We start from the raw sequence: 26,185 nt of genomic DNA, 5'->3' as shown, positions 1-26,185 counted from the left end.
GCAAAGAGCAGAAGGGCCCCACGCAGATCTCGTGGAGGCTGGGGGGCTGGACTTCGGTGCTGGAGCTGCTCAGGGTTAGGGCTTCTCAAACCCCAATGCACTTACTCGAGGGTCTCTCGGGGGTCGTGCTGGTGAAGCGTCGTGCAGGTCTTGAAGATGGCCGGTCCCACGGGTCTCGTCACACCCACGAATCTCAGCTGGGCTGGATGATGTAGGTAGAGGTCAGAGATGAAGGGAAAACCGGGTCTCGTCGAGCTGGGCAGTCTTGATCCGGAGGATGGACTTCAGCAAACCGCAAGAGCTTCGATGGTGCCTGCTGGTGCAGGGTGGCTACTCCTTAGCCACAAGGGAGAGTCTTCAGAAGAGTCAAGAGTTCCTTTCGTGGAAAGTAGTTTCAAGATTCAAGATTATTTAATTTGGGAAGGGGGCCTGCTCCTACCTTTATCCTAAGAAAAGGGGCTGGCACGCGACTAAGTCCTGCCCTATAGGTGGGACTAGGAGGGGGGTGGTTACACCCCTCTCCTTTGTCCGGTCTCTCCCCAGCTCAGGGGCTGGTGTGCCCCAGGAACTGGTTTGAGCCGGCATATGCACAGTGAGCACCGGGGTGCCACTTGCAGTCACCTTCCTTTCAGCCCTGCCTACCTGGAATACACAAAATCCTGTCTGGGATGGTGCTGGCACCGCCCCTGACAGGAAACCCTTTGTCCATGCCTCCGTTGCTGGAAGGACTCCCAGCAGCAGGAGGGCAGACTTGTGTCTCGGTGGCAGCATCCATTTTGTGGAGCTGAGGCTATGTCTGACTTTAACCGGGGTTCACAGTTACATACATGTCGTGTCCCTCTAGAAGGGTGGAATGCTAACCCCGTCGCCAGAATTGGCGAGGGGTTAGTATTCCAATTCGTATGACACCTTACTCGACATGTTTTGATAAAGCTATACCAAAGTTAGCATTTAACCGCGAGGATTATAATGCACTTAAGAGTAAATGGTATAGCGTTATCATGGAACAGCTATTTGGACTTGGTTCCGCAAGCTGCAAACGGGCTCAGCTCATGCCAGAGCACCATCTCACATAATTCCAAGCACTCTGCCTTCAGGCTTGATAAGGCCTGCCATAGGAGTGACTGATAGGAATATATGTGTCCATTTTAGGGTTAGATATAGGAATACTATATCTAAAGCAAAGGGTGTTTACACCACCTTGCCCCAGCTGTCGTGCAGCCAGTTGTGTCTGTTTGGGTGGCCAGCCAGGGGTGGCATAATACATGCTTCAGCCCCTGGTAGGCCCTGGGTACACCTATGCCCTGGATACCTAAGGTATGCTGTACAGGGACTGATAAGGTGGCCCAGTACCAATTGGTAGAATGCACCTAAGGTACATGGTTGTAATTTAGAGAGAGAACAGCTAGGCTGTGGGTCTGATTAGCAGGCCCACAGCCAGGGAAAGTCGTAAATCAGTGAAGCAAAAAGCAAAAATCTGGGGTGGCCATGGGATTGCAGACCCCACTCTCCTACATAACCCCCCCCCCAAACTTAGGGACATTAAACTAACCTTGACCAGGTGAGTCTTCTTGCTCTAAGTGGAAGTACCTGGAGAGACCATCTGCATTACCATGGTCAGTTCCTGGGCGGTGCTCCACTGTAAAGTCCATCCCCTGTAGGGAAATGGACCACCTAAGAAGTTTGGGGTTTTCACCCTTCATTTGATTTAGCCATAAGAGGGGCTTATGATCGGTCTGAACTTTGAAGTGAGTACCAAACAAGTATGGCCTCAACTTCTTCAGGGCCCAAACCACAGCAACGGCCTCCCTCTCAATAGCTGACCAACGTTTCTCTCTAGGGGTCAGCCTTCTGCTTATAAAAGCAATGGGCTGGTCATGACCATCAATATTCAGCTGAGATAGAACAGCTCCCACACCCAACTCAGAAGCATCTGTTTGGACAATGAATGGCTTGGAGTAGTCTGGACTCTTGAGAATAGGTGCAGTGCACATGGCCTGCTTTAGGTCATCGAATGCCTTCTGACAGCTAACTGTCCACTGAACTTTCTTTGGCATTTTCTTACTTGTCAGGGCATTACGTGGGGTCACAATGGTCCCATAATTTCTGACAAATTTCCTGTAATAACCAGACAGGCCCAAGAAAGCTCTGACCTGTGTCTGGGTGGTTGGAGGAGCCCAGTCCTTTATGGCCTGTATCTTGCTCTCCAGAGGTTGAACTTGGCCTCCACCTACAAGGTGGCCCAAGTATACAACTTGACTCTGCCCTATCTGGCACTTAGTAGCCTTGATAGTGAGGCCTGCCTTTTGCAGGGCCTCTAAAACTTTCCTCGGGTGGATCAGGTGATCCTCCCAGGTGGAGGTAAAGACAGCAATATCATCTAGATATGCTGCACAAAAGTCATCCAACCCAGTGAGAACTTAGTTCACCATCCTTTGAAAAGTGGCAGGGGCATTTTTCAAACCAAAGGGCATCACCACAAATTGGTAATGACCTCCTGGGGTAGAAAATGCTGTCTTGGCCTTGGCATCCTCAGCTAACCTGATTTACCAATAACTAGCTGTTAGGTCAAATGTACTTAAGAAAGTTGCAGAAGCCAACTTATATATCAGTTCATCTGCCCTGGGTATTGGATGGGCATCTGTCTTAGTGACAGCATTGAGACCCCTGTAGTCTACGCAAAACCTCATCTCTCTCTTACCATCCTGGGTGTGAGGTTTAGGCACTAGAACTACAGGACTAGCCCAAGGGCTCTCTGAGGGTTCAATGACTCCCAATTCCAACATCTTTTGTACTTCAGTTTTTATGCAGTCCCTGACGTGGTCAGGTTGCCTGTAGATTTTACTCTTTATAGGCAGACTGTCTCCAGTGTCCACCTCATGTGTGTACCAGTTTGTCTGACTGGGGGTCAGAGAAAACATTTGTCTGTAGGATTGAAGGACTTGCCTACAATCCTATTGCTGATGCTCAGAGAGGCTGTCAGAAAAGACTACACCATCTACTGACCCATCATCAGGGTTCTGAGTGAGCAGGTCTGGGAGAGGGTCACTCTCTTCCTCCTGTCCCTCATCTGTGGCCATGAGCAAGCCCATGTCCTCCCTGTCAACAAATGCTTTGAGCCTATTCACATGAAGTACTCTGTGAGGGCTCCTGGGAGTTCCCATGTCCACCAGGTAGGTGACTTCTCCCTTTTGTTCAATGATGATGTGGGGTCCAGACCATTTGTCTTGGAGAGCTGCTGGGGCCACTGGCTCCAACACCCACACCTTCTGTCCTGCATGGTATACAGTTAGGACAGCCTTTTGGTCATGCCAAGCTTTTTGAAGTTCCTGGCTGGCCTCAAGGTTTTTAGATGCCTTCTCCATGTACTCTGCCATCCTGGAGCGGAGACCAAGTACATAGTCCACTATGTCAAGTTTAGGCTTTTTGAGAGGTAACTCCCATCCTTCCTTCACAAGACATAGGGGTCCTCTTACAGGATGTCCAAACAAAAGCTCAAAAGGGCTGTCACCAACCCCCTTCTGTGGGACCTCTCTGTAAGCAAACAGAAGGCAGGGTAAAAGGATGTCCCATCTTCGCCTAAGCTTTTCTGGTAACCCTTTTATCATCCCTTTGAGGGTCTTGTTGCATTGTGGGTGATAGGGTGTGGTGAATTTGTAATTGACACCACATTCCTTCCACATAGCAGTCAAGTATCCTGACATAAAGTTTGCACCTCTGTCAGAGATCACCTCCTTAGGGAACCCCACTCTGGAGAAAACTCCAACCAGGGCCCTTGCCACAACAGGAGCTGTAGTGGTTCTAAGGGGAATAGCTTCTGGATACCTGGTGGCATGATCCACTACCACCAGTATAAATCTGTGCCCAGATGCTGTTGGGGGGTCCATTGGTCCAACAATGTCAATCCCCACTCTTTCAAAGGGAACCCCCAACAGGTAGTGGTATAAGGGGGGCCTTTGTTGTGCCACCTGATTTGCCACTGGCTTGGCAGGTGATACATGAACGACAAAAGTTCTTAGTGTCCTCAGACATATGGGGCCAGTGAAAGTGTGGGGCAAGCCTGTCCCAAGTCTTATTCTGGCCTAAGTGACCTGCAAGGGGAATTTCATGGGCCAAGGTGAGAAGGAAACCTCTCAGAGTCAAGGGGATGACCAGCCTCCTGGTAGCACCAGGCTTGGGGTCTCTTGCCTCAGAGTAAAGGAGTCCATCGTCCCAGTACACTTTATGGGCACCTGTGGCATTCCCTGCAGCCTCAGCAGCAGCCTGCTGTCTGAGGGGTTCAAGAGAGGAACAGTCTAACTGCGCCTGCCTCAAGTCTGCCCTGGAAGGGCCCTCTGTCCCAAGAAACTCAACCTGTTCAGGCTCAAGCTCTTCTAGGACAGTTCCTTCTGGGGTCTTGGGGTCAGTCTCCTGAGAGAGCTGATCCTGTTCCTGAGGCAGGGGGGAAGGGTCCACCTTACCCCTACTGCTCTTTCTCTTGGTTAGTGTCTGGTCCATTGTTCCAGGATCCGGCACTAGTTCAGCTGGGCATTTCTTGGCCTGTGACCTAGTCACAGCAAGGACATGTGCTGACAAACCTAACATTTCCACATGAGTCCTATACTCCACATCTGACCATAAGGAGGATTCCAAATCATTGCCCAAAAGACAGTCCACAGGGAGGTCTGAACTAACAACAACCCTTTTGAGGCCATTTACCCCTCCCCAGGAGAAGTTAACAAGTGCCATACTATGGGAGGTAGTGGCATTGCTAGCATTGGTCACCAGGTAGTCTGCTCCCAGTATTACCTGGTCAGGGTCCACAAAGTTAGGTGTCACCATGGTGACACTGGCACAAGTGTCCCTGTAGGCCTGAGCCATTTTTCCATTAATCAAAGGCGTCTGCCTGTACTTGCCCAGAGTACTGGGACTTATTGTAGGCGTCATATTCATGTCCCCAGTACAAACAAGAACAGCCTGAGTAGGTGTTCTGACTAAGTCAGAGCCGGCCTCAGTTCCCAGGGTTAACCCCACTATAGCCTTAGGAGGATTACTACCGCTACTAACTGTACTAGGGGGTGCAGGTGCCTTAGGGGCAGTAGTGGTAGGAGTTGGGCCTTTCTTGGTGCACTCACTAAACCAGTGAGTATTACTTTTGCAGTACTGGCACTATGGTTTCTTCTGACCATTCTTCTTCTTTTGGAAATTCTGGGAATTCTGGGAACCACCCTCTTTAGATTGTTGGGGCCCTGTTGAAGACTTCTGGTCATTTTGCTTGTTCTCATTACCCTTGGGATCTGCTTTCTTCTGGCCACCACCCTGGTTCTGGTTCTGCTGCTTGACCCTTGTCCTGACCCATCTGTCTGCCTTCTTTCCCAATTCTTGGGGAGAGGTCAGATCTGAGTCAATAAGGTGCTGATGCAACAACTGATTTTGACAATTACTTAAGATTTGTTCTCTCATAATTAGATTATACAATCCTGTGTAATCAGTAACTTTACTTCCCAGTAACCGGCCTTCAAAAGCCTTAGTGGCACAATCTACAAAGTCAGTCCAATCTTGAGACTGTATTTTCTGGGTGTCTCTGAACAGCAACCTGTACTGTTCAGTGGTTAAGCCAAACCCATCAATCAGTGTATTTTTCAAGACTTGGTAATTGTTAGCATCCTCAGCTCTAGTAGTGAGGAGCTTATCTCTACCTTTGCCTTCAAAGGAGAGCCACAAAATAGCTGCCCACTGACTCTGGGGGATGCACTGGACAGTGCAGGCCCTCTCCAAAGCAGTCATCCACTTGTGGATGTCATCCCCTTGTTTAAAGGGGGGCACTATTTTACTCAGGTGTCTAGTGTCAAAACTCCTGTCTTTATCCTTAGGGATATTGCTGCCACCAGTGGGGGCTACCCCACTTAACTGTTGCTCTCTAGCAAAGGCAAGCTTCTCCTTGGCAAGGGCAAGTTCTTCCCTCTGAATCCTCAGATTAGCCTGTTTTATCCTTGCTTCATGTTCTCTTCTCTGAGGGGAAGTCAGTCTCCTCTGGGAGAGATCATTCTCTTCTGAGCAGAGGCATGAGAGTGCACAGAGATGTTGGAGTCCCTAGAATGAGATCTATCTCTTCTAACTCCAAAGTTAGGCCTGCTTAGGGTCAGTACTGGGGGTCCCCCAGATCCTTCCCTATGTAGGTCTAAGTTGGCCCTAGTAAGCCTGACTAGCTCAGGACCATTTTCTGCCTCATCCCCAGAAATAACCTCTTCATCCTCCTCTACTTCCTCAGTTTCAGTGAGGTCAGGATCTCCAGAGGTACCTTCTAAGGGGGGCATGCTCCCATCTGTATGAGTAGCTTTTCTAGCATCATAAGTCTCTAAGAGACCTAACAGAAAAGGAGTGGTAGGGTTAGAACCCTGTTTTAGTTTCCTGGAGGTACACAATTGTCTCATCTCCTGGAAGCTAAGGCCTGCATATCTGGAAGTGACCTGTGGAGGGTCAACAGCCACAAGGGGAGTCTCTGAAGACTCTCCATGGGTAGACATGCTTCTAGTGTGGTGTAAGTGATGCACCTACCTACACTATGGGTTTACCTACTGATCCCTTGCTAAGAGTTGTAGTCAGGGTGTGCTAAGCCCTGTTACACTACAACAGCTGGTTCAGTAGAACTCAGAGTATTCTAAGTTAAGTTATATGTACCTGGGTACTTATGTGATCTTTCAATTGATATTCTTAGGATACGTGCGAGGTAAAACAACAGCAAGCTCAAATCCCCACCACTGCCCACCAATGTGAGAAGTTGGCCTGATATATAGTGCTCACTATTCTAGTGATCACTTTGTATCATACCAAACAACCCTTATTGATGATTGGTTGTAAGTCAACCTTTCAGACCAGCTATCCTAGTAGCATGGACACGAGCAGTCTTCAGGCTAAACTCTAGAGGGCGTGTTAAGCCAGCTGTTTTACCATCACATATACCCCTTGAACACCAAGTGAAAGGACACCACACAAGTTGTTATAAAAATATAGGATATTTATTAATAACAGTTCTACCCTGAACTCTTTATGAGTCAGGGAGCTAAGCACAATACAAAACTCTTACGAAAATACTTTAAGTTGCACAATTTACACAAATGCCCGAGGGGCACGAAAAACCATATACTACAAAAGTGGAATGCGAAATACTAGCAGGTAAGTAACAAGATCCAGAGGCTTCAGGATCGCTAGGACTACACTACTGAACCTTAAGATTATGAGCAGGAGGTCTAGGGAGATCGTGTGCAGAGTGTGCACTCTCACGCGGGATGCGGGAAGAAGTCTATGGATGCTAGATTTCGTAAAGTTAGTGTTATCGGACGAATCCGACTAGTTAGGCTGAAAACGAAAAAGGATCTGGACACTTAGATAGTGGACCTACGTTGGAGCACCGAAATGCTCGAGTTACCTAGCCCAGGGGCTGCGGCTGCATAGGGTTCAAAAGACGTTGGGAATCCTCGTTACAGTCTATGGAGCCTGAAAGAAGAAGTTGCTGGCAGGCGACCAGTGATGAAGTTCGATGGGATCCAAGCCTGGATCGTAGTTGAAGATGACCTGAAAGCAGAGGGGACTCAGTTCTTGATCACTAGCCAGTGATCAGATGGGCACCAAGGTGGCACCGGATGAAGTCACCTCGACCAGGTGAGTGGGCGACGCTGGGCTCTGCAGTCTCTCGGACCAGGAGGCGTTGTCGGCGACCAGGATGGAGGGGCGAGCTGTCCCACGAAGGTGTCTGCTGTCGGCGCTGCTGAAACCAGGATTGGAGCAAACAGCCTTGGCAAAGTCAAGCCCACGCGGTGGACTCAAGATGGCGTCTGGAGTGGACCAGGAGGGTCTAGGGTGCTCCTCTGTTGGAGGGGAGCAAGGGCCAGTCTGGAGCAACCAGACCAGCGATGGAAGTGTCGTGGTTCATCGTCAGGAGGGCTACAAGCCAGCAGGCAAGTGGCCGGACAACGCGGTGAGCAGCAAAGAGCAGAAGGGCCCCACGCAGATCTCGTGGAGGCTGGGGGGCTGGACTTCGGTGCTAGAGCTGCTCAGGGTTAGGGCTTCTCAAACCCCAATGCACTTACTCGAGGGTCTCTCGGGGGTCGTGCTGGTGAAGCGTCGTGCAGGTCTTGAAGATGGCCGGTCCCACGGGTCTCGTCACACCCACGAATCTCAGCTGGGCTGGATGATGTAGGGAGAGGTCAGAGATGAAGGGAAAACCGGGTCTCGTTGAGCTGGGCAGTCTTGATCCGGAGGATGGACTTCAGCAAACCGCAAGAGCTTCGATGGTGCCTGCTGGTGCAGGGTGGCTACTCCTTAGCCACAAGGGAGAGTCTTCAGAAGAGTCAAGAGTTCCTTTCGTGGAAAGTAGTTTCAAGATTCAAGATTATCTAATTTGGGAAGGGGGCCTGCTCCTACCTTTATCCTAAGAAAAGGGGCTGGCACGCGACTAAGTCCTGCCCTATGGGTGGGACTAGGAGGGGGGTGGTTACACCCCTCTCCTTTGTCCGGTCTCTCCCCAGCTCAGGGGCTGGTGTGCCCCAGGAACTGGTTTGAGCCGGCATATGCACAGTGAGCACCGGGGTGCCACTTGCAGTCACCTTCCTTTCAGCCCTGCCTACCTGGAATACACAAAATCCTGTCTGGGATGGTGCTGGCACCGCCCCTGACAGGAAACCCTTTGTCCATGCCTCCGTTGCTGGAAGGACTCCCAGCAGCAGGAGGGCAGACTTGTGTCTCGGTGGCAGCATCCATTTTGTGGAGCTGAGGCTATGTCTGACTTTAACCGGGGTTCACAGTTACATACATGTCGTGTCCCTCTAGAAGGGTGGAATGCTAACCCCGTCGCCAGAATTGGCGAGGGGTTAGTATTCCAATTCGTATGACACCTTACTCGACATGTTTTGATAAAGCTATACCAAAGTTAGCATTTAACCGCGAGGATTATAATGCACTTAAGAGTATATGGTATAGCGTTATCATGGAACAGCTATTTGGACTTGGTTCCGCAAGCTGCAAACGGGCTCAGATCATGCCAGAGCACCATCTCACATAATTCCAAGCACTCTGCCTTCAGGATTGATAAGGCCTGCCATAGGAGTGACTGATAGGAATATATGTGTCCATTTTAGGGTTAGATATAGGAATACTATATCTAAAGCAAAGGGTGTTTACACCACCTTGCCCCAGCTGTCGTGCAGCCAGTTGTGTCTGTTTGGGTGGCCAGCCAGGGGTGGCATAATACATGCTTCAGCCCCTGGTAGGCCCTGGGTACACCTATGCCCTGGATACCTAAGGTATGCTGTACAGGGACTGATAAGGTGGCCCAGTACCAATTGGTAGAATGCACCTAAGGTACATGGTTGTAATTTAGAGAGAGAACAGCTAGGCTGTGGGTCTGATTAGCAGGCCCACAGCCAGGGAAAGTCGTAAATCAGTGAAGCAAAAAGCAAAAATCTGGGGTGGCCATGGGATTGCAGACCCCACTCTCCTACACTTGTCATGGTGGGCGATCACCTTAGGAAAATGGGCATTCGGCTGGGCACGAGCTCTCAAAACGAGAATACAGGAAACTGTAGGTTGGGGTCAGATGGGACATAGGAGCAACTGGATGCTGGAGATAATTTCCTTGTCTGTGTAATTATTCTTATTATTACCGATAAGTCTTCATGGTCATGAAGAAGATTTGTTGGTAATACAATGACAGAACAACCAGTTGAGACAAAATTCCAAGAATATGAAAATTGGCAGGTCAAAATCTTTTAAAGCAATTCTGAAAGTCAAGTAATTCCTACTTCTTCAAATTTCTTATGGCACTGGCCCTCTTGACATGCAGAATGCATGAAAGGAACACATTTCCTGAATCTGTGTGGGCTGGTGTGAATGGCTACTTAAGATTGGAAGGTTCAGACTTTTCTCACTCAAAGAAAACAATGTGCAGGGGACAGGAGTTGGCCTAACGGCTAGGGCGGTCGACCTCGAATCTGGGGAACTGGGTTTGAGTTTCAGCAATGACGGTGAACAGCCTGTGATTCTGGGCAAATCACTTCATTTCTCTTTGTCTAACAAAAAATATGAATGTGTCCTCATGTAACTCAACTGGTGCTATGTAAAGTGCTCTGATACCCGATAACTTCGGGTGAAGTTTGCGCTATATAAAACTCTGTTAAAAAAAAGTGCGTTATACAAGCAATGTAACTCCTGCTCCTAGCTATTCCAAAGCAAGTCTGTAAGATCTGTCTCTGTATGGGCCCATTTGTTGTTCTGTGCTTACAGTGTTGCCTTCCTGCCACATGCTGTCTTCTTCCACTAGCAGTCTGTCATGCAGCCATCTTACTGTCTATAAGCTGTTGTACAGCAGCATGATCAGGACTGTGGTCCTAATTCAGAATACACCTACCTCTTCTCCTTGATATGAGATTGATTGCATACATTGTTGTGCCCCTCAAATGCCAAAAATCAATACAAGTCCGTGTTGAAGTAATTGCATTGTTCTTCTAACTGGCTGTGAGGGAGTTTTTTTAGGAACTACTCACCATAGTATGAAAGTTCATAAATAACAGATACTCTTGTGCTCCTGTGTGACTTAAAGTACACTCTGCATGGTGAGTATGAATCTGAGGCATGACTGCGGCCTAGTATGTGAAGAAAGTTCAGTGTATTTACTGATCCTCCATATTCTCCTTGTTCATTAGTCTCCGTTATGTTCTTGTACGAGGGGTTGGCAGTACAAACACCTGTGCCGTTTTAAGTGTTTGCACAGTATGAATTGTGCCCGCTGAGCTTGTTGGCTTCATACTCTTGCCAAGTGATGGATTATCCAACTTGCCTGGGTCAAAGATACTACAGTCTGGCCACACATCTGCTCTATGGCGAAGGTTACTTGTAATTAGATCCTTATGAAATATCTAAAAAAAAGATCATGTTGTCAGATCTAAATAAAACTACACTCAAAACGTCGCTATTTATTTAGCAACTCGGAAAAACATGCCCAGCCCTTGCGGTAGTATGAATAGTTGCTTAATATTATCTTATTTTGTGTAAACAATGCTAGACATGGTGCACACTTTTGGATACAAACATCTATAATGAAACATTGGAAATCTTTTTTAAATGAAATGAAATAAATGCAAGCTTTCATTTCTCTAGTTTGTGCATAAAGTCCACAGAACTTTGAGAACCAGCTAACAGATATTTCCATATTTCACGTATTCAGTTTTGCTTTTGTGATGGACATCTGCTGTGAAGGTTACAAAATTAACATTTAGGTAAAGTGTTCAAAGGTAGTGGTGTGGTGACCCTTCCATACCCTTCTCATGGGTGGACCAGGGTAAATGACACCTCTCTTTCTGGGCTCGCATTGGTGAAATAGATCTGAGACGCCCGCTCGAAGAGGCGACAGGAGTCCTAGTTAAACCACTGTCTAGCCAGTAGGTCCTGTTCGTGAAAACAGCCAAGTTGTAGAGCACTTTGGGGGTAGTTTACTATCCTGTTTACTTGCAAACATACTCGCAAACAAGTTGACATTGAATATTATGAAGCTTCAGTAGCGTTGCAACCATAGAAAGCAAGAATGAGCCATTTGGATTTATTAGGTGCATGTGCTTGAATTAGCTATGTGAATGCTTGTGGCTGGGCACGCCTCATGGATAATGGTAACGTCTCCTTTTGTCTCTATTAACGTTTTATGATACCAAGAGAGAAGGTCACTGAATGTAGTGGCTGAGCTGCTAGAGGACTTGGTGTAAATAGGGCCATGGATAACATTTTTCCTATTCCATTCGGTGATGAATCTCTATGCATTGTATAGGAGCTGACTGCCTGTTCAAGAGACACTGTGATGCCAGAGGGCGGTCATTGAAATGATTCCCTTGCCAGGAGGCCTTGTTGCTTCATGTCATTGACAAAGTTGTGACATTGTAAAATAATGCTTCCAACTCGCTGCTCTACTGCGACTGAAGTTGATTGGCTAGTGGTGTTTTTTGGCTTCTGGGGGAGAAAGGGCTGTTTGTGTTGGTTCCACACTGCTGATTGCCTGAGGTATATGGGTTGTGTCCTAGTTGCACTGTGCATGGCCAATGACTTGAAATTTTCTAATTGCATTTTTGCAATACTTTTGCTTGTAAAACATCTTTTGAAGAAAATATTGCATATCAATAGCATTGCTAACACGATGCAGACACAGTGCAGAAGTATGTCAGCATGATAAGAACTAAAAGCAACAATTCCCTTGCCAAATCACACTACCCGCGATTAGTGCCAGGTTGTCCTTCACAATGCTGTAAAGTACAGCAATCCTCCACCATACTGTAAAGTGTTTCTTCCAAAAAGAAAAGGAGAGGGCGCTAGTGAGACTGGTGGGTGCAGGAGCATGTGCAGGGAGGAGCAGGCATCATCTGAAAGAGTGCTGTGATAGAGAAAGGGAATAACCATGATTGTGGTGATGAGGCATAGGTAGTGGGAGGTGACCAAACGCAGTGAGAGCAGCAGGGAAAAACAAGACGCTTGTATGGAGTTGCAGATACTTAGTTTGACCGGGTGTTGAGTAGGGCGTGACTATGGACCCCCTACCACTCTCCCCACCCCACCCATAAAGGTGGAGAAGAAAGATTAAGCACAGCTGTGTAAGAAAAATGCAAAATGGTTGAAAAGAAAGGGAGTCCGTGCACCACTCTGTCTTTGTAGACTGAGGCTTTGGTAGCCCTGGGTGAATGGGCTTCTATTCACTAGCCCCAGTTAATGGCAAGCACGAATCTAGTTTTCCATTTTGCAAGGGAGAGGGATTGACATGTAACAGTGTTTGTTGTATCTTTGGCATTTCTTGGCGGTTACAAAACCTAGCTGGCCAAACGCTGATGTAGTGTTTTCAGTTAATCAAATAATGTCTGTCACATGTTTGTATTAATGAAGGCAATCACAACCATGGCTTGGCTGGTCTGGTGATATTGGAGGTGGAACAAGTTTTCAAATTTCTCAATGTTGGCTTGACCCAAGACAATCATAAACGCTGACCATGTGGGGTCCAGCATGTGGGGTTTGTTTTGATTCTATTATTTGACTCCTTGGGATATTGGCATCAGTTACACCAGAGGCTGTTTTTCTAGTCTTTCCCCCTGTCCACTGTTATGTTTCGGGGTTTCTAGGTTTACTCTTCCAGCAACTTTTAATGTGGCTGCTTGTGGTTCATTGTAATGGCTCTTGATGCTTGGTCTGTCTACTACAACAACGCGAATCGTGCTGGTGGAATGTGGCACAATATAAGCTACAATTACATTCTAGCAAAGCAGATTGAAGCAATTGGCAGAGGGTGGTTGCTGAAGAGGAGGCAATGGGCAAAGCACAGTGACAATGTGGCAGAGCAGAGGATGCAGTGTATTGAGACATCCAGGAGGGGAGTTAAGATGGAGTACCCATGTGCCATGGCTGGTGGCATGCAGTGCAGTATGCAAGCCTTGAGGCTGGGCAGGTGTAAAGCTCTAGCGCCCAGTATTGATCTTTTTTCCTGGCGGCTCTGGAGCAGAATTGATGCCCCACTGTGGTTGTGTAGATGGAATCATGATTCAGATCTAGGGCCACAGACGCTCGTCGATCAAGAGCGCGTTAGCAGTCACGCCAGACATTTTGCTTACAATATTATCATGAGACAAGGTTGGATCAGGGTGTCAGCATATTTCCCCCCAGCATAATTATTTGGGGGGGGTTTTGTGTCTTATTTTGAATATTTGTAGAAGTCGTGGAGTAAGTAGAATATTTGTAGAAGACGTAGGCTACTTCAGAGTGCACCATTTGGTTGTGATGCATTACTGTGTTTGTTCATTATGTGTTGGGTTATGTGACACCATCAGGGTACAGTGTTAGAGCGGGGGAAGGAGGTTATGTTTGTCTGTAAGCTGTGAGACAGTTGGCGGAATTCTCAAAACATGGTGGATGTATGCACAAAAAACATTGACAGATTCTGGATATTTTGAGGCTCTAAAATGTCTTAACCCCTTCGACGCTGATGACGAGCTGGGCTCGTCATGAGGTAGCCTCCTCGCACGCTCATGACGAGCCCAGCTCGTCACGTAAAGTGCGCTTTTAAAAAAGTCAGCGTACGAGCGGAATTCCGCCCGCACGCATGCGGTTAAAAAGAGTATGTTCAAATGACTTAACGAGGCTCAGGGTTGTAATACTAAGTGACTGACTGTTCGCGATGCGAGCCTACTCCTGGCAGTAGTAACTACCTCCAGAGCGCTATTGTGCCTACAGCGTGCTTTTGCACAGGAATGTTGTGTGTTGGCAAACTCCCTCAGTGCTGTTATTACTTAGCACATTAATATAAAAGGGCATCACTGCGGCAGGTTTATTAGTGGAAAAACACAGACTGTATCGGCCAAACTGTATGTAAATATATATTTTTAGATGAGAATTTAAGCCATAAATACCATGTACGTTGAAGCTGGCAGATTACTGGATCACAGACCCAGTACGCTGGACCAAAAGCATGGACCCGGCGTATTGGAGCTTTTGGCGGTAAAAACGGTGTACTATAGTTATGCGGCAAATACTGCCTGCACGTTGCTATATTGCTTACAGAGATGTCAGACCTACACTGAACAGATTGGATTTTTTGCAATAGCATACAACTTAGTTAGTGCGTTTTAAACTTGTAAGTAATCACTTGGCTTTATATTTTATTGTGTATGTGTTCCAATATAAGGCACATGAACTAAGGTTCTGTTATTTTACGCTCTTTTTAAGACATAAAAAATTGGTTTGTTCTCAGAATGAAGTTGAAGAGTGCCTTTTAAACCTTGTGTGGCGAATGTTACTTGGCATGTGTTAATCTTCAGATGAACTTGGGGGTATTTTTCTGTTCTGTATTGTGTAGCCAATGTAGATCATTTAGTCTGGGCAGAAATTAATTAGCATTTAAACAAGAGCACTGAGAATAGCAGCCGCTGACATTATGTTGTTCTTGTGCGCCAGAAATTGCCATGAATTGCGCCATTTGTGATAATTTTTTTACTGCCAACGACACATGGTTATGCAAAATGGCTTAACGGTGTAATATGGGGGATTTCACGTCCCAAGTGTAATGCAAAATTCCCGAAATTACGCTGACGTAATTGAAATTTCACCCAGGCCAGGCTTAACCAAGAGCCATTGAGTTTTTAATGAGCCACACCAGCATTTCACTCTTGCAGTTAGACTTTCCTCAAAACGAGGGCAAATCCGCCCACGTTATCTTTTGATATAGAGCTGTTGTCAGCCAGTCAGAAAACTTTGTATGTTCTTTCCTATAATTAATTAATTAGTTCATTGTTAAATTCATTCAAATTATAACAGTTCAAAATCATTTCTAGAAAGAAACATATACAAAAAAAGTTCAAATGAGAAACTTGAAGTTGTCAATTAACAGGGAAATCAGCTTCTACGAGTTGTGTTCGCATTAAGCATCATTAAACATTATTCTTAGAAACTTCGCAAAGCGGAGTAACTCCGAATTCAATCCACATATCGAGTCTTTGTTGCATGTCAAAAAGATTGTCTCACATATTTGACTAATGCGCGGCACCAATGAAGATGCCCAATGGTCTCCTTGTGATACTTGCAAAGCCTGGAGTGTTGCGTATATGAGCCAGTGTCTTCTGTATTCTTTGACTGGAAACAGCTTGGAAGCACAGCCGCATGATCTTTGAGGATTTACCCTCCTTATTGGACTTTTAAATCATCGTGTGGAATGAGTTTGTCATTTGATTCGAGGATGCACCCAGCTGGACCAGCCTGCAGTACAAATGCACAGTAAGCCCTTGCTCCTGAAGTTAAAGTGAGTTGAGTTTTAGCAGTCCTGTTAATGTTGACTTTGATGCAACTTTCCACCATTTGATGTCTAGTTCTAAATCAACTATGGGTCTGTGTGGTTGATTACTACCCAAGTTTTTGCCTAAGATATTGTCTTTAATAGTGACTCTAAAATATAGTTTCAGTATTTCAGCGATGCGTGTCTGATGCTGGAACAGTACTTTACAAAAGCTTTATCTGATATGACTCTAGTTAGCAAAGCCATGCTTTCATTGGCCCATTAACCCTTCTGCCACTTCAACATATTCCATAGCCCTTGCCTGTGCTAGTACAACTGTTGCTTCATCCTTCTGGTTATTCAGAGACCTGGCACAGCATTGGCTCTGATGGACCCTGATGCATCCCCTCCTTGCCACCTCTGTTCTCCGACTTTTCTATAGCCTGGCGTGTCCTACTGCTCCAGGTTCCTCTCGGCAGTTCATAGCCAACAGGTAAGTGTCTGAAGTATGACTAATCTGTGCTAGTATAGTCTTGTACCCCAGTGAAAGCTTGCGGTGTCCGACAGGTTAGATCATGTCATATCAATCAATCAGGATTCTTATAGAGCATGGCTAATCACGCTTTAGGCTCTCAAGGTGCTTGGGGAGTCTGCATTTCAGTCGAAGAGCCAGGTCTTGAGGTCTTTCCTGAATTGAGGCAGTGAGGGTGATTGTCTGAGATGTGGAGGAAGAGAGTTCCAGGTGTTTGCAGGGAGGTGGAAGAAGGGTCTTTCTCCTGCTGCGGTCTTGCGGATCCGTTGGCTAGTCGCCAGGGCCAGGTCGGTGGAGCGAAGGTGTCTGATGGGAGTGTAGTAGGAGTGGTGGTGGTTGAGGTATGCAGGTCTGATGTTGTGGGGGGCCTTGTTGACCTGCATGAGGAGCTTGAAAGTGATTCTTCTGTTGATCGGGAGCCAGTGGAGGTTTCTCAGGTGACCGACGATATGGCTGCGGTGGGGAATGTACAGGATAAGACTCACAGCAGCGTTCTGGATTCTTTGCCATTTCTTTTGGAGCTGCACAATTAATCATCTTAATATTAAATAATTGTACTACTTTTGTACAACTATTTTCACTGGTCTGGTACTTTTCTTTTTAGTGTGGGTCCTCGAGGGTGAGAACAAGATTAGTAAAGTGGTGGGTGTTTTCACGTTGTTAAACATCGGCCAACCAGAGGCTGAGAGGAGGCCAATAGAAGGGAGCGGGGGACTGGACAGGGAAGGGACAAGGTACCCCTTCATTACAAGCTAATGCCAGGCGCTCGTTCTACTAAAATACCATTAAACTTGTTCACGTGATGATTAACACAGCTGAAAGCTCCTGGTAAGAAAGACAGATGGTTGATATCCAAAGTGATTGCGTTACTTTGTATTACCTTAGTCTGGTCAAACGTAGAGGCAAGCACTATTTAAATATCTCTTATACATAGTCTCTGAAGGGTATCTGAGTATTAGCATCAAGGTATTATTCATTTAAAAATCCCTTTACTGTATAAAGGCAAGTGTTCAGAGTTCACTTTTCTTAAAGGTACATGCCAAACGCACTTACCTTTTTTTTCTTTGTAAGGACGCTTTGCATTGTCAAAGTGTGGAAAAGGAGCACCATACAATAAAAAAATGGGCTTTAAATATTCTTCTAACAGACATTTACCAATGTATTGCTTTTTGTTTTGGTTATGTATTGGCCAAAACGATCAGGAAGGGGCTTCCAAACAATATTGCAGACATAAATTTGTTAGACACATTTGAAATCCCTGGACAGAAAACTGCTTTTATTTTCATGCCACACTGTGCATGTGTTTGACGATATTAACTTGACGAACTATAAATTAAGACTATATATCTATATCTATATGTATCTATATCTATGTCTATATAACCAGCACTACTCGCCCTTGTTAGAATAGAATTTGCATTGCTTGCTTTGTTTTTTATTGCAGGGTAGGTATCATTGAAGGTTAAATTAAGCTCTGCATTTTTTGGTTACTATTTGTGTGTGTATTGGTTCATACGTTATATCGCTTCAAACATTACCCTCCAATCCCCTTCTCTTAAGAACGTTTTAGTTTGCGCTGCAATAACTGAATATATGATGAGTTATGATGGGCCCGTAGTTGCTTTGCCAAATCATGCTGACTGCAAAGAGGACGGGCTTTTGTCTGATGCGGATCCAGGCACGGGTGACGCTGCAGTAAAGAACCATGGCATGGTTGTCTCTGTTCAAGGCGTGTTTTCACTTGTAATGCACAATGAATTGCACAACGAACCTTTCACGTTGCACCCGCCCTTTCCAATTCCTGTTAAGGCATTTACAGAGATCACCGAGCAGTGTGGTTTTTTTTTTTTTCTATGTGATTTTCAGGATTAGCGAGCTGGTGAGCCAGGATTATTGGACGTTTGCTGCCCTCTGGTGTTCCCGTCGGGTAATAGAGCTATGCTCTCGGATTGGCACTGATGTAAACGTGCGTGTGTTTCTGGAGCCTGTATGAATTATCCAACGTGGACGGTCGAGCATGAGCAAGGGTGCAGTGAAGCTGAAAACAAGGGGGATTAACCGTATTATAAAGCAGAATGGTGCATTGTAATGTCAGTGTATGATCAGTCATGCCTTGCGTCTTGGCCCCGAGAGCAGCATAATGCACAATAGCCTCGTTTACTACAAGAGAAATGGGCGGGGATCCCGGGTTAACAGATGATATATGTTTTACACACTGCTCTGGTAAAGTGCTCACGGAATCGAAGTATGTTTGACTAGAGATGCGTCATAATGCTGAAATAAACAGCTCCAGGGCCCGAGGGATTTTTCAGGAGTTATTGCAAGTTTCAACCCAGTGCACCCAATAGAACTGCAAGAGTACTACCCACTGACCATCACACTTCTACAAATGGGACCTTTTGGACTATTTCAAGTCACCCAAAGCTGCAAAAATCGCCTGGAAGCACTTGTATTGTGTATTTTATTGAACATTAACTTGTTAAGTGCTCTGTAAATACGGGAGAGGTGTGGCGCCGCGGCCAGGGCGACTGACGCTGGAATCTGGGTATCAGGGTTCGATCCCCGGCTCCGGCGGCAGGTTAGCCCAGCACCATGTGACTCTGGGCAATAGCTTGCTTAATCTTCCCGACGGCCCCCAGCGCCTAGAGACCCTTACGGGTGATTGTGCGCTTTACAAATGTGGATTATTATTATTATTATTAAATGTGCTCGTTTTAAAATAATCAGACAGCTCTGCCATGCGGAAGACTGTCAAAGTGCTGGTGTTTAAGAAATAGGTGTCGGCGGGGCTGAGCACTAGCAAACACTGGCACATATTAAGCTATGGAAGGGTAGAGGTGAGCGAGCCATCATGTTAACAGAGAGCCGAGCCAGAACTGAGCCAAGCATCTAGCATGGCTCTAAGAGCCGGTGCACGAGCTGACCATTGAAAATAGCGTGCACAGTATGCAAAAAATTACGTATGAAAATATAAAAAAGTCTCTTCAAAGTTAAAAAAAATTGTATTTTTTAGCTTGCAAAAGCCTTTCAACTTAGTACATAAGAATAACCCCTGCATTGAAAGAGAGTTATTAGAAGTAAACTTGGAAACATTCCTGCCCCCGGCCTAATGACAATACCACAATTAAACTAAGAAGACAGTCACTTGCATTGTGCCTAGATTTCACTTTATGCAATTCAACCACTTGATATCTATCTTTTTGTCTTCTCTTTAGCATAACATTTAAACCCTTTATTTTAATTTTTTTCCTCATGATGGAAGCTTGCTTTGTTTTTGGCGTGAGGGTCCAAGAGAACCCTGAGATGAGCCATAGGCAGGGCACTGGCTTGAGCCTTCCGTAACTTGATCACCTCTATACAAGGGCAAAACTTAAACCAGTTATGGTCTCTGAATTTGTAAGTTAAGTGCTTTGTTACCAATTGCTGGGGGGCCAGTGCTTATTATTATAGGCAACCCAAATGATATTACATGAGATGACACAGGAAGTGATGCCACAGAATACGTACGCCACTGTCCTAGCCTTTACCTTATATTAGTAGAAGTTAATATAGTTTAGTCGCAGCAAAGATAAAATATATATTCACATAGATATATATGTGTAGATGTGAATATATGTATGTGTATATAATGTATGTATTTGTATCGAAGCCACGTGTACATATACATCTATGTGTACTCCGAATGCAAAACAGTGAATATCTTTGTTATCACATAAACCTATTTTTAAATGCATGAATGTATACAATGTACTCGTTTGTGTATCATTAAATAAAGAACAGACCTTCATGGCATGCAATTAAACATCAAACGGGGAAGGCTCAGATTGCTTAAGAATCTTTCCACTTTTGAAGTTCTAATATCGAGGACGACATATGGAATCAAGGGCAAAGATTTAGGATACAATAACACGTGTGACATTGTGCAAAAAGGAATGTGATCATGTTTATATTTTATAAGAGCTCTGAAATGGTCTTTTCTCTACATCACCAATTTATAAAAAAAACAAATAAACATAATCATAGAAAAATTGTAAGCCTATTTTTATTTCAGTTTTATGTTTTGTAAATCACCTATGTTTTCCACAAATAAAGGGTTATTAAGCTTAGCAATGACTTGCTATCAAGATTATTAAAGAATAGTACGGTACTTGGTAGTTAGTTAAAAACTGTAATTTTCATTTAGAAAATAAATAGGTGTGGTCTACTTTTTTTAACGTGAATTGTTTGGTGTTCTTGCCTTTGGCTCCTGTGGTGTGTTTATCCAGCACCAATGCAATAAATCAGTAGGAAACTTTGTTAACCCGCATTAACTATCAACTTTTTCCTTGTCTACAATTAGGCCAGTCTGTTGGTGGTGCTGGAGTGTGGACACAGTGTACGATTCTGCTTTGTTGTTTAGTGCTCAGTGCCTGTGTAATTGGATCTTTGAATTTACGTTGGTTGTGTTAGGAGCGAGGTGAATGTGTTATGTGTGGTCTGTCTAGTATATTGCCCTCTTTGTTGATTTCCAAATATATTGATTTCACGAGAAGGTAAAGTTTCTGGAGGTTGTGTCACGCTGCCAGCGATGGGGCTGGGAGCAGTGGCGTAATGCAAAATGATGGGGCCCCCCTGCAGAATATGATGAAGGGCGCCTGAGTCTCACATATCTCACAGATATTCATTAGCCTTTGCCTGAATGGAGCCCCTCGAAGAGTTTGGGGCCCCTTGAAATGTTGCCCCTTGCTCTGCAGGTCCCTTTGTTACGCTCCTGACTGGGAGGTGGGTTACGCACTGTATGTTGGTTCATGGATTGAGGTGTTTTGGCTTGTATATGGTTTGTATTGTGTAGTTGTATGATTGACATTCAGTGCTATACCGGTTACACAAGAGAGATTTCAGCACACATGATGTTGTGCCGGTTCAGTGTGCGGAATGTGCGAGTCCAACAAATTGACCCTATGTTTTCCTGCTCTGCGCGGATGTCCGCAATTTTTTGCTCTGCGGGTAATGTTATCATGGATTGCCTATGAGCCGAGGCGATGGAACCTGGCCATGATTCCGTAGAGGGGTTAATTTGTTTTTTATGTTCTTTTTTTCTCAAATTATTTTTATTGGGTTTTTCAATGCTGTATAACGCAGTAATACATTTCGACAAGCATGACAGTATGCAATCATTATTCCACTGTGTACATTAGGATAAATCAATACATTAGAGCGCTGTTACATGACATTTAGTATACAATGATAATTGACATCGACAGGTGAAGAGGTTTGTAAACACAGTTGCATTCCCTCATTTTCGCTTGTGCTATGGCTGCAGTGTTGAGAGAGAGCCACTACACTCCTAGAGCTATGAGTCTTAAATGTTTGGCTGAGCCAGGTTTGCACTTTGACGGTTATGGTACTGCCTCAGCAAGGTTGTGTGATCTGATTATGATTAGATACAGCTGGATATTTGGGGCCGCCATCGTTGAACAAGAGGAGGTTGGTAAAGATAGGAAACTCCAACATGGAGGAGGAAAGTAAATTGGAATACACGAGCATGTAGCATGGATAGGCAGATGATAGGGCGAGGGGACACATGGGCCCGGAGGGAGCTCAGAATATTAGAGTGTCTAATAGCGAATGGTGCGAGACCAGATCCCATCATGTGTCTCTATTTATTCATTTTGTTCTTTTGCATAAGTTGTCATCAGTGTTCTTTCTCCTGGCACTCGACATGATTTTTGACATTGTCTACATAAAGCATATTGCAATTTTTGCAGAGGCAAGCGATGCACTACAGTTGCCTTCAATAGATCCATCATTTTCTATAAAGGGCAGTAACGGTCTCAAATGGGGGCCACAAGCTTATATTTTCTGCTATACTGGAGCAATGCTGTTGGGCACTGAAGTGACCGTAATGAACAAAAATGCTCTGCCAGCAACCCTTCAGACCCGCTTCGTAGAGTGATGGCTTTTAGCAATTGCATTTTGGGTAAATGTGCTTTACATTGCTCCCTTTTGATGGCAGCGAATCCTTCCACATCCCTCTTAGGGGTGTTAGTTTTTGCATTACACAGTGTGTCCTCAACCCTTCCTTTTTAGCTCATAATAGAGTCGATATTGCAGTAGTGCAGTGTGTGTGTGTGTGTGTTTGTGTGTGTGTGACCAGTCGCTCAAAGGCCTAGGCCTCCTGCTTTTATGTGCTGATAGTGTTGGTGCCACCTGGCCACAGTGATGTGGCTTGTTGCTGTACTCTTGCATTCTCTGTTTGGAATCTGCTTTGTTGGATTGGCTTTTCTGCCGTTGAGTTGCTGCAGGTGTGCAATATTCTCTCCAATAAATGTTTTCCCCTGCATTGTGGCCCTTTGGGAGATTTGGCGTTTTTCTCAGTGTCTTATGTGTTTCTACGGGCCTTTCACTCAGGATATGTTCACATGATCTGCTTCTGCAGCTTCACACTTGCAATCTCTGTACTCGAGGCACTGGCTTCTCTCTGTCTAGCTGGTTATTTTTTGCTGACACTTTCCTTGGGCGGTGTAGAGGGAGCTGATGATACCCAAAGCTTTCCCTTATTTGGAGCGTGCAGGTGCAAAGGTCATTTCTTGCCAGCTTACAGTCATAAATCTACGTTTTTTTAGAATCTTACAGACAACCAGCTTCTATCCTGTGAGCTGACAGATCCGCAGCTTCTATCTTGCAACTTGCAGACAAACATACTTTCTTGTAAAGTCTGTGTATCAAACGCTACGGACATGATACAGCCTACCAGTTAATTCTTTCTCCTCTTTGGAATTCAGACAATAAATTGAGACTTGCGATTGTTGACCACTTTGAGGCACATGTGATTATGCATAAGATTGGCCTGCAAGAGGCTCTGTAGTATTGCCAGTTACTTCATTACTTGTGGTGCAGGGAGCTTCTTTGTCCTCGCTCAGAGAGCTCCTCTTGGGGTGTGGAGTCCGAGCTCCATGGTGGAAGGTTGAGCTGTGTGTGCAACATTAGCTTGCTTTATGTTAGTTGGTCGAAGAAGGGCAAGTCCGGGCAAGAACTAGAATGAGCTGTATAACATGAAGCATTCTTTCCATTGTTGTGTTTGTGTCTTTCAGCAAGAATAACTATTGTAAAGGAGCAGGCTTACTTTCCCTACAGTCTTGCGAGGTATTGAGCAGTGACAAAGCCCAGTAAAAGGTGGTCTTAGCCAACTGCGTATTCTGTTGTAAAAGGTTGGTCGTGGAGCACGGTGGCGCGTCCATAGGGAGTCAACCATCGTGTAGTCGCTCTTAAGTGATGGAAGGCCTGAGGCAAGTGACTCAGGGAGCAGTTATTCCAATACAGTCCCACACCTCGTGCAGTCTGATTGCATGTGGCACCCGGTTTAATATGCTGCGTCTTCGTTATTGTGTCCAGGGGGTTGTGCCAGCCTGACCTGAAGACCTCTCCAAATCATGCAGTCAGAAGAAAGCGTTGGGGACGAAGCATTTGACTCTCCTTAACGGCAACACCAAGTCCCCAGTTTGTGTTTGACTTTGAAATGCTGATTCCAGCCTTCTTCAGGGCTCCTCTAGGCCTCCTCGAATGGCCCATTTTAATAACCCGAAAGCTCCTGTATAAGGAGCAGCCATAATTTAGTCTGGAGTCCTGGGGGGCTGCGCGGTTCAACAATGAATACTTAATGCAGTTTGATGTTTAGCAGGTTATTAGTTTTCACTGTACAAATACTGATCTGGGAATGCTCTTTATGAGGCGTTTAAGAGAAGGTGTAATTAACCGCCGTGTGCTTCTGTTTCAGCTCAAATTGAAATTATTCCATGCAAGATCTGCGGAGACAAATCATCAGGAATCCATTACGGCGTCATTACGTGTGAAGGCTGCAAGGTGAGCTCCTGTGTTCTCTTCGGAAATCGGATTCTGTTTTGCTTTCTTCTTCATCTCTTAGAGCTAATGGGTTCTTTCAACGTAAAGTTTGTGCCACTGAAGGTCAGGAGATCTAGGGACTCACACACGCCTAACATACACTGCTAGTTAGAGTAGGCTCCTGGCAGGGGAGGGGGGGGGACAAAGAGATGCTCAGAGTTTGACATTGCACAGTAACCCGTAAGATACGTCAGCGAGAAAGCATATTATGTTGAGAAGTCAGTGTTAGCATCTCTCCTCTATTCTGATTAACCTGCTCCAGCCTCCTGCTCACAACAGAATACGCTTAACATTTTACTGCATCATATTCAGAGCAATTCTCCTGATGTATCTGGCTGAACAGATTCCGAATTACTGGGGTCCTCTGATCCACCTGGATGAAAATGGATTTAATATCCCTGAGCTTTGGAAGGCTACATTGTCTTGTCACCCCTTGTCCATGGTGGCTATATCATGTTTAACTCGGTAAAGTGGTCCAGAGATTCATTTCTTTTAACAAAATGAATATCCAAAGTCCATATGGGTGTGGTTAAGGAAGAAAGAGGTGAAATCAAGGTCAAAATGACTTACCTAAGCAGGGAACATATTATTGAATGAACAAAGCACTGCAGCGGAATAAATACACACAGAAGGTCAGTTCAGAAGTTTAAAAAGTGCCTAGCTCAGCAGGCCATTGTGTACCCTTGCACTCAAATCCATAATTTTCTGAAGCCAAACTCTCGACTCCTAGCCTTAGGGAGTGCTTTGCAGTTTTATAAATAATTACGTGCATTGTTCTAAAGTACTATTGTGCAGAGGTGCAAAGGAAGTTCTAAAATTCTGTGGGACTGGACTTTCCTGACCTGGAACTCCCCTGGGAGATGCAGGTGTTTCAATACTTGGGTTTACAGATAGTGCATTCCCCTGAAAACGAATATAACTATAACATGGGCAAAGTGTTGCAGGGGCTCACAGACTCAATATCATTTTGTAATGCGTATAGCGCTTGGTAAAATGGTGCTTCTGTCGTGATGCCTCTTTTAATTGCAGAACTCTTTCTGTACAATATCATGATCAAAATTCCTGGAACTAATTAGCCTACTGATTTCCTAAGTCTGGGCTGGTAAAACAGTAGAGTCAAACTCGAAACCCTTAAACTCAACCAACAGAGGAGAGGGTATGCCTGTGGCTCCCAGATCGCCAGATGAATTGCATACCAGGACTTCTACAATACGCAGCTATTAGGGGCAGACGGAGGAAAAGAGATCATTTGGTGGAGGAAACGGAGCTCCCTCTGTATCTTTGGATGTATTCACAGGTGCCAGGGGACCTTCCTTTTATTGTACAACAGCTAACTGAGGCATGGGAGTTGGTTACTAAGCAAGTTTCCACATAGACCACCATATGCCAGAATGCAGATTATGTGGTGCCCGCATCCATTCATGCAGATACAGAACATCATGAACATGCAACAGTGGATGGAAGGGGGCAGCTAGACATCGGGGATCTGTTACAGGAGGGGTCATTTTGTTACCTTTGAAGAGGCGCAGCAAGTTCTTGGTTTGAATCCGAAACGGTTCTTATACTTAGCAAACATATACTGGAATGTTCCTGAGGTATTATCCTTTTTCACAACAGAACCGGTGGAATCACAAATGCTGATGCTCTTATTGAACGCTGGATCCGGTAGAGGCAAGAGCTTACATCTATGCTCTCTGCTGAAGGGAGACCGGCGTAACACACGCCTGAAGGTACATAACCACTGGGACACTGACCTCTCTTAAGCTCTATGGGATTGGAATGGACTTGTGCCTGCGCTTAAGTACAGGAAGTAGCCAGTAACACAGGTTTTAAGCCTATACAGTTTCACTACTTGCACCGCGCCTACCTCACACCCTATAGACTTCATGGAATCGTACCTACCTCACACCCTATAGACTTCATGGAATCTTTCCTAAGCGATGTGTGGCATGCCCCCTATGCAGTACAAGACTGGTGACCTTTCTTCGCATGACTTGGAGTTGCAC

The 26,185-nt window shown here is 45.4% G+C and overlaps 1 protein-coding gene across 1 annotated transcript in view; it reads left to right on the top strand.

Annotated features, from left to right (window-relative positions):
- The window catches only part of RORA (RAR related orphan receptor A), a 246,692-nt gene that overhangs the window by 138,055 nt on the left and 82,452 nt on the right, over window positions 1-26,185 (top strand). The window contains exon 2 of the mRNA XM_078680822.1: window positions 24,055-24,140. Within this exon, the coding sequence (XP_078536948.1) occupies window positions 24,055-24,140 (86 nt within the window). The remainder of the gene's footprint in view (window positions 1-24,054; window positions 24,141-26,185) is intronic.

Source organism: Lissotriton helveticus, chromosome 3_1, assembly GCF_964261635.1.
Source record: "Lissotriton helveticus chromosome 3_1, aLisHel1.1, whole genome shotgun sequence".
Taxonomy (NCBI): Eukaryota; Metazoa; Chordata; class Amphibia; order Caudata; family Salamandridae; genus Lissotriton; species Lissotriton helveticus.
The sequence above is the reverse complement of the archived record's forward strand: the minus strand, read 5'-3'. Positions and strand labels throughout refer to the sequence as shown.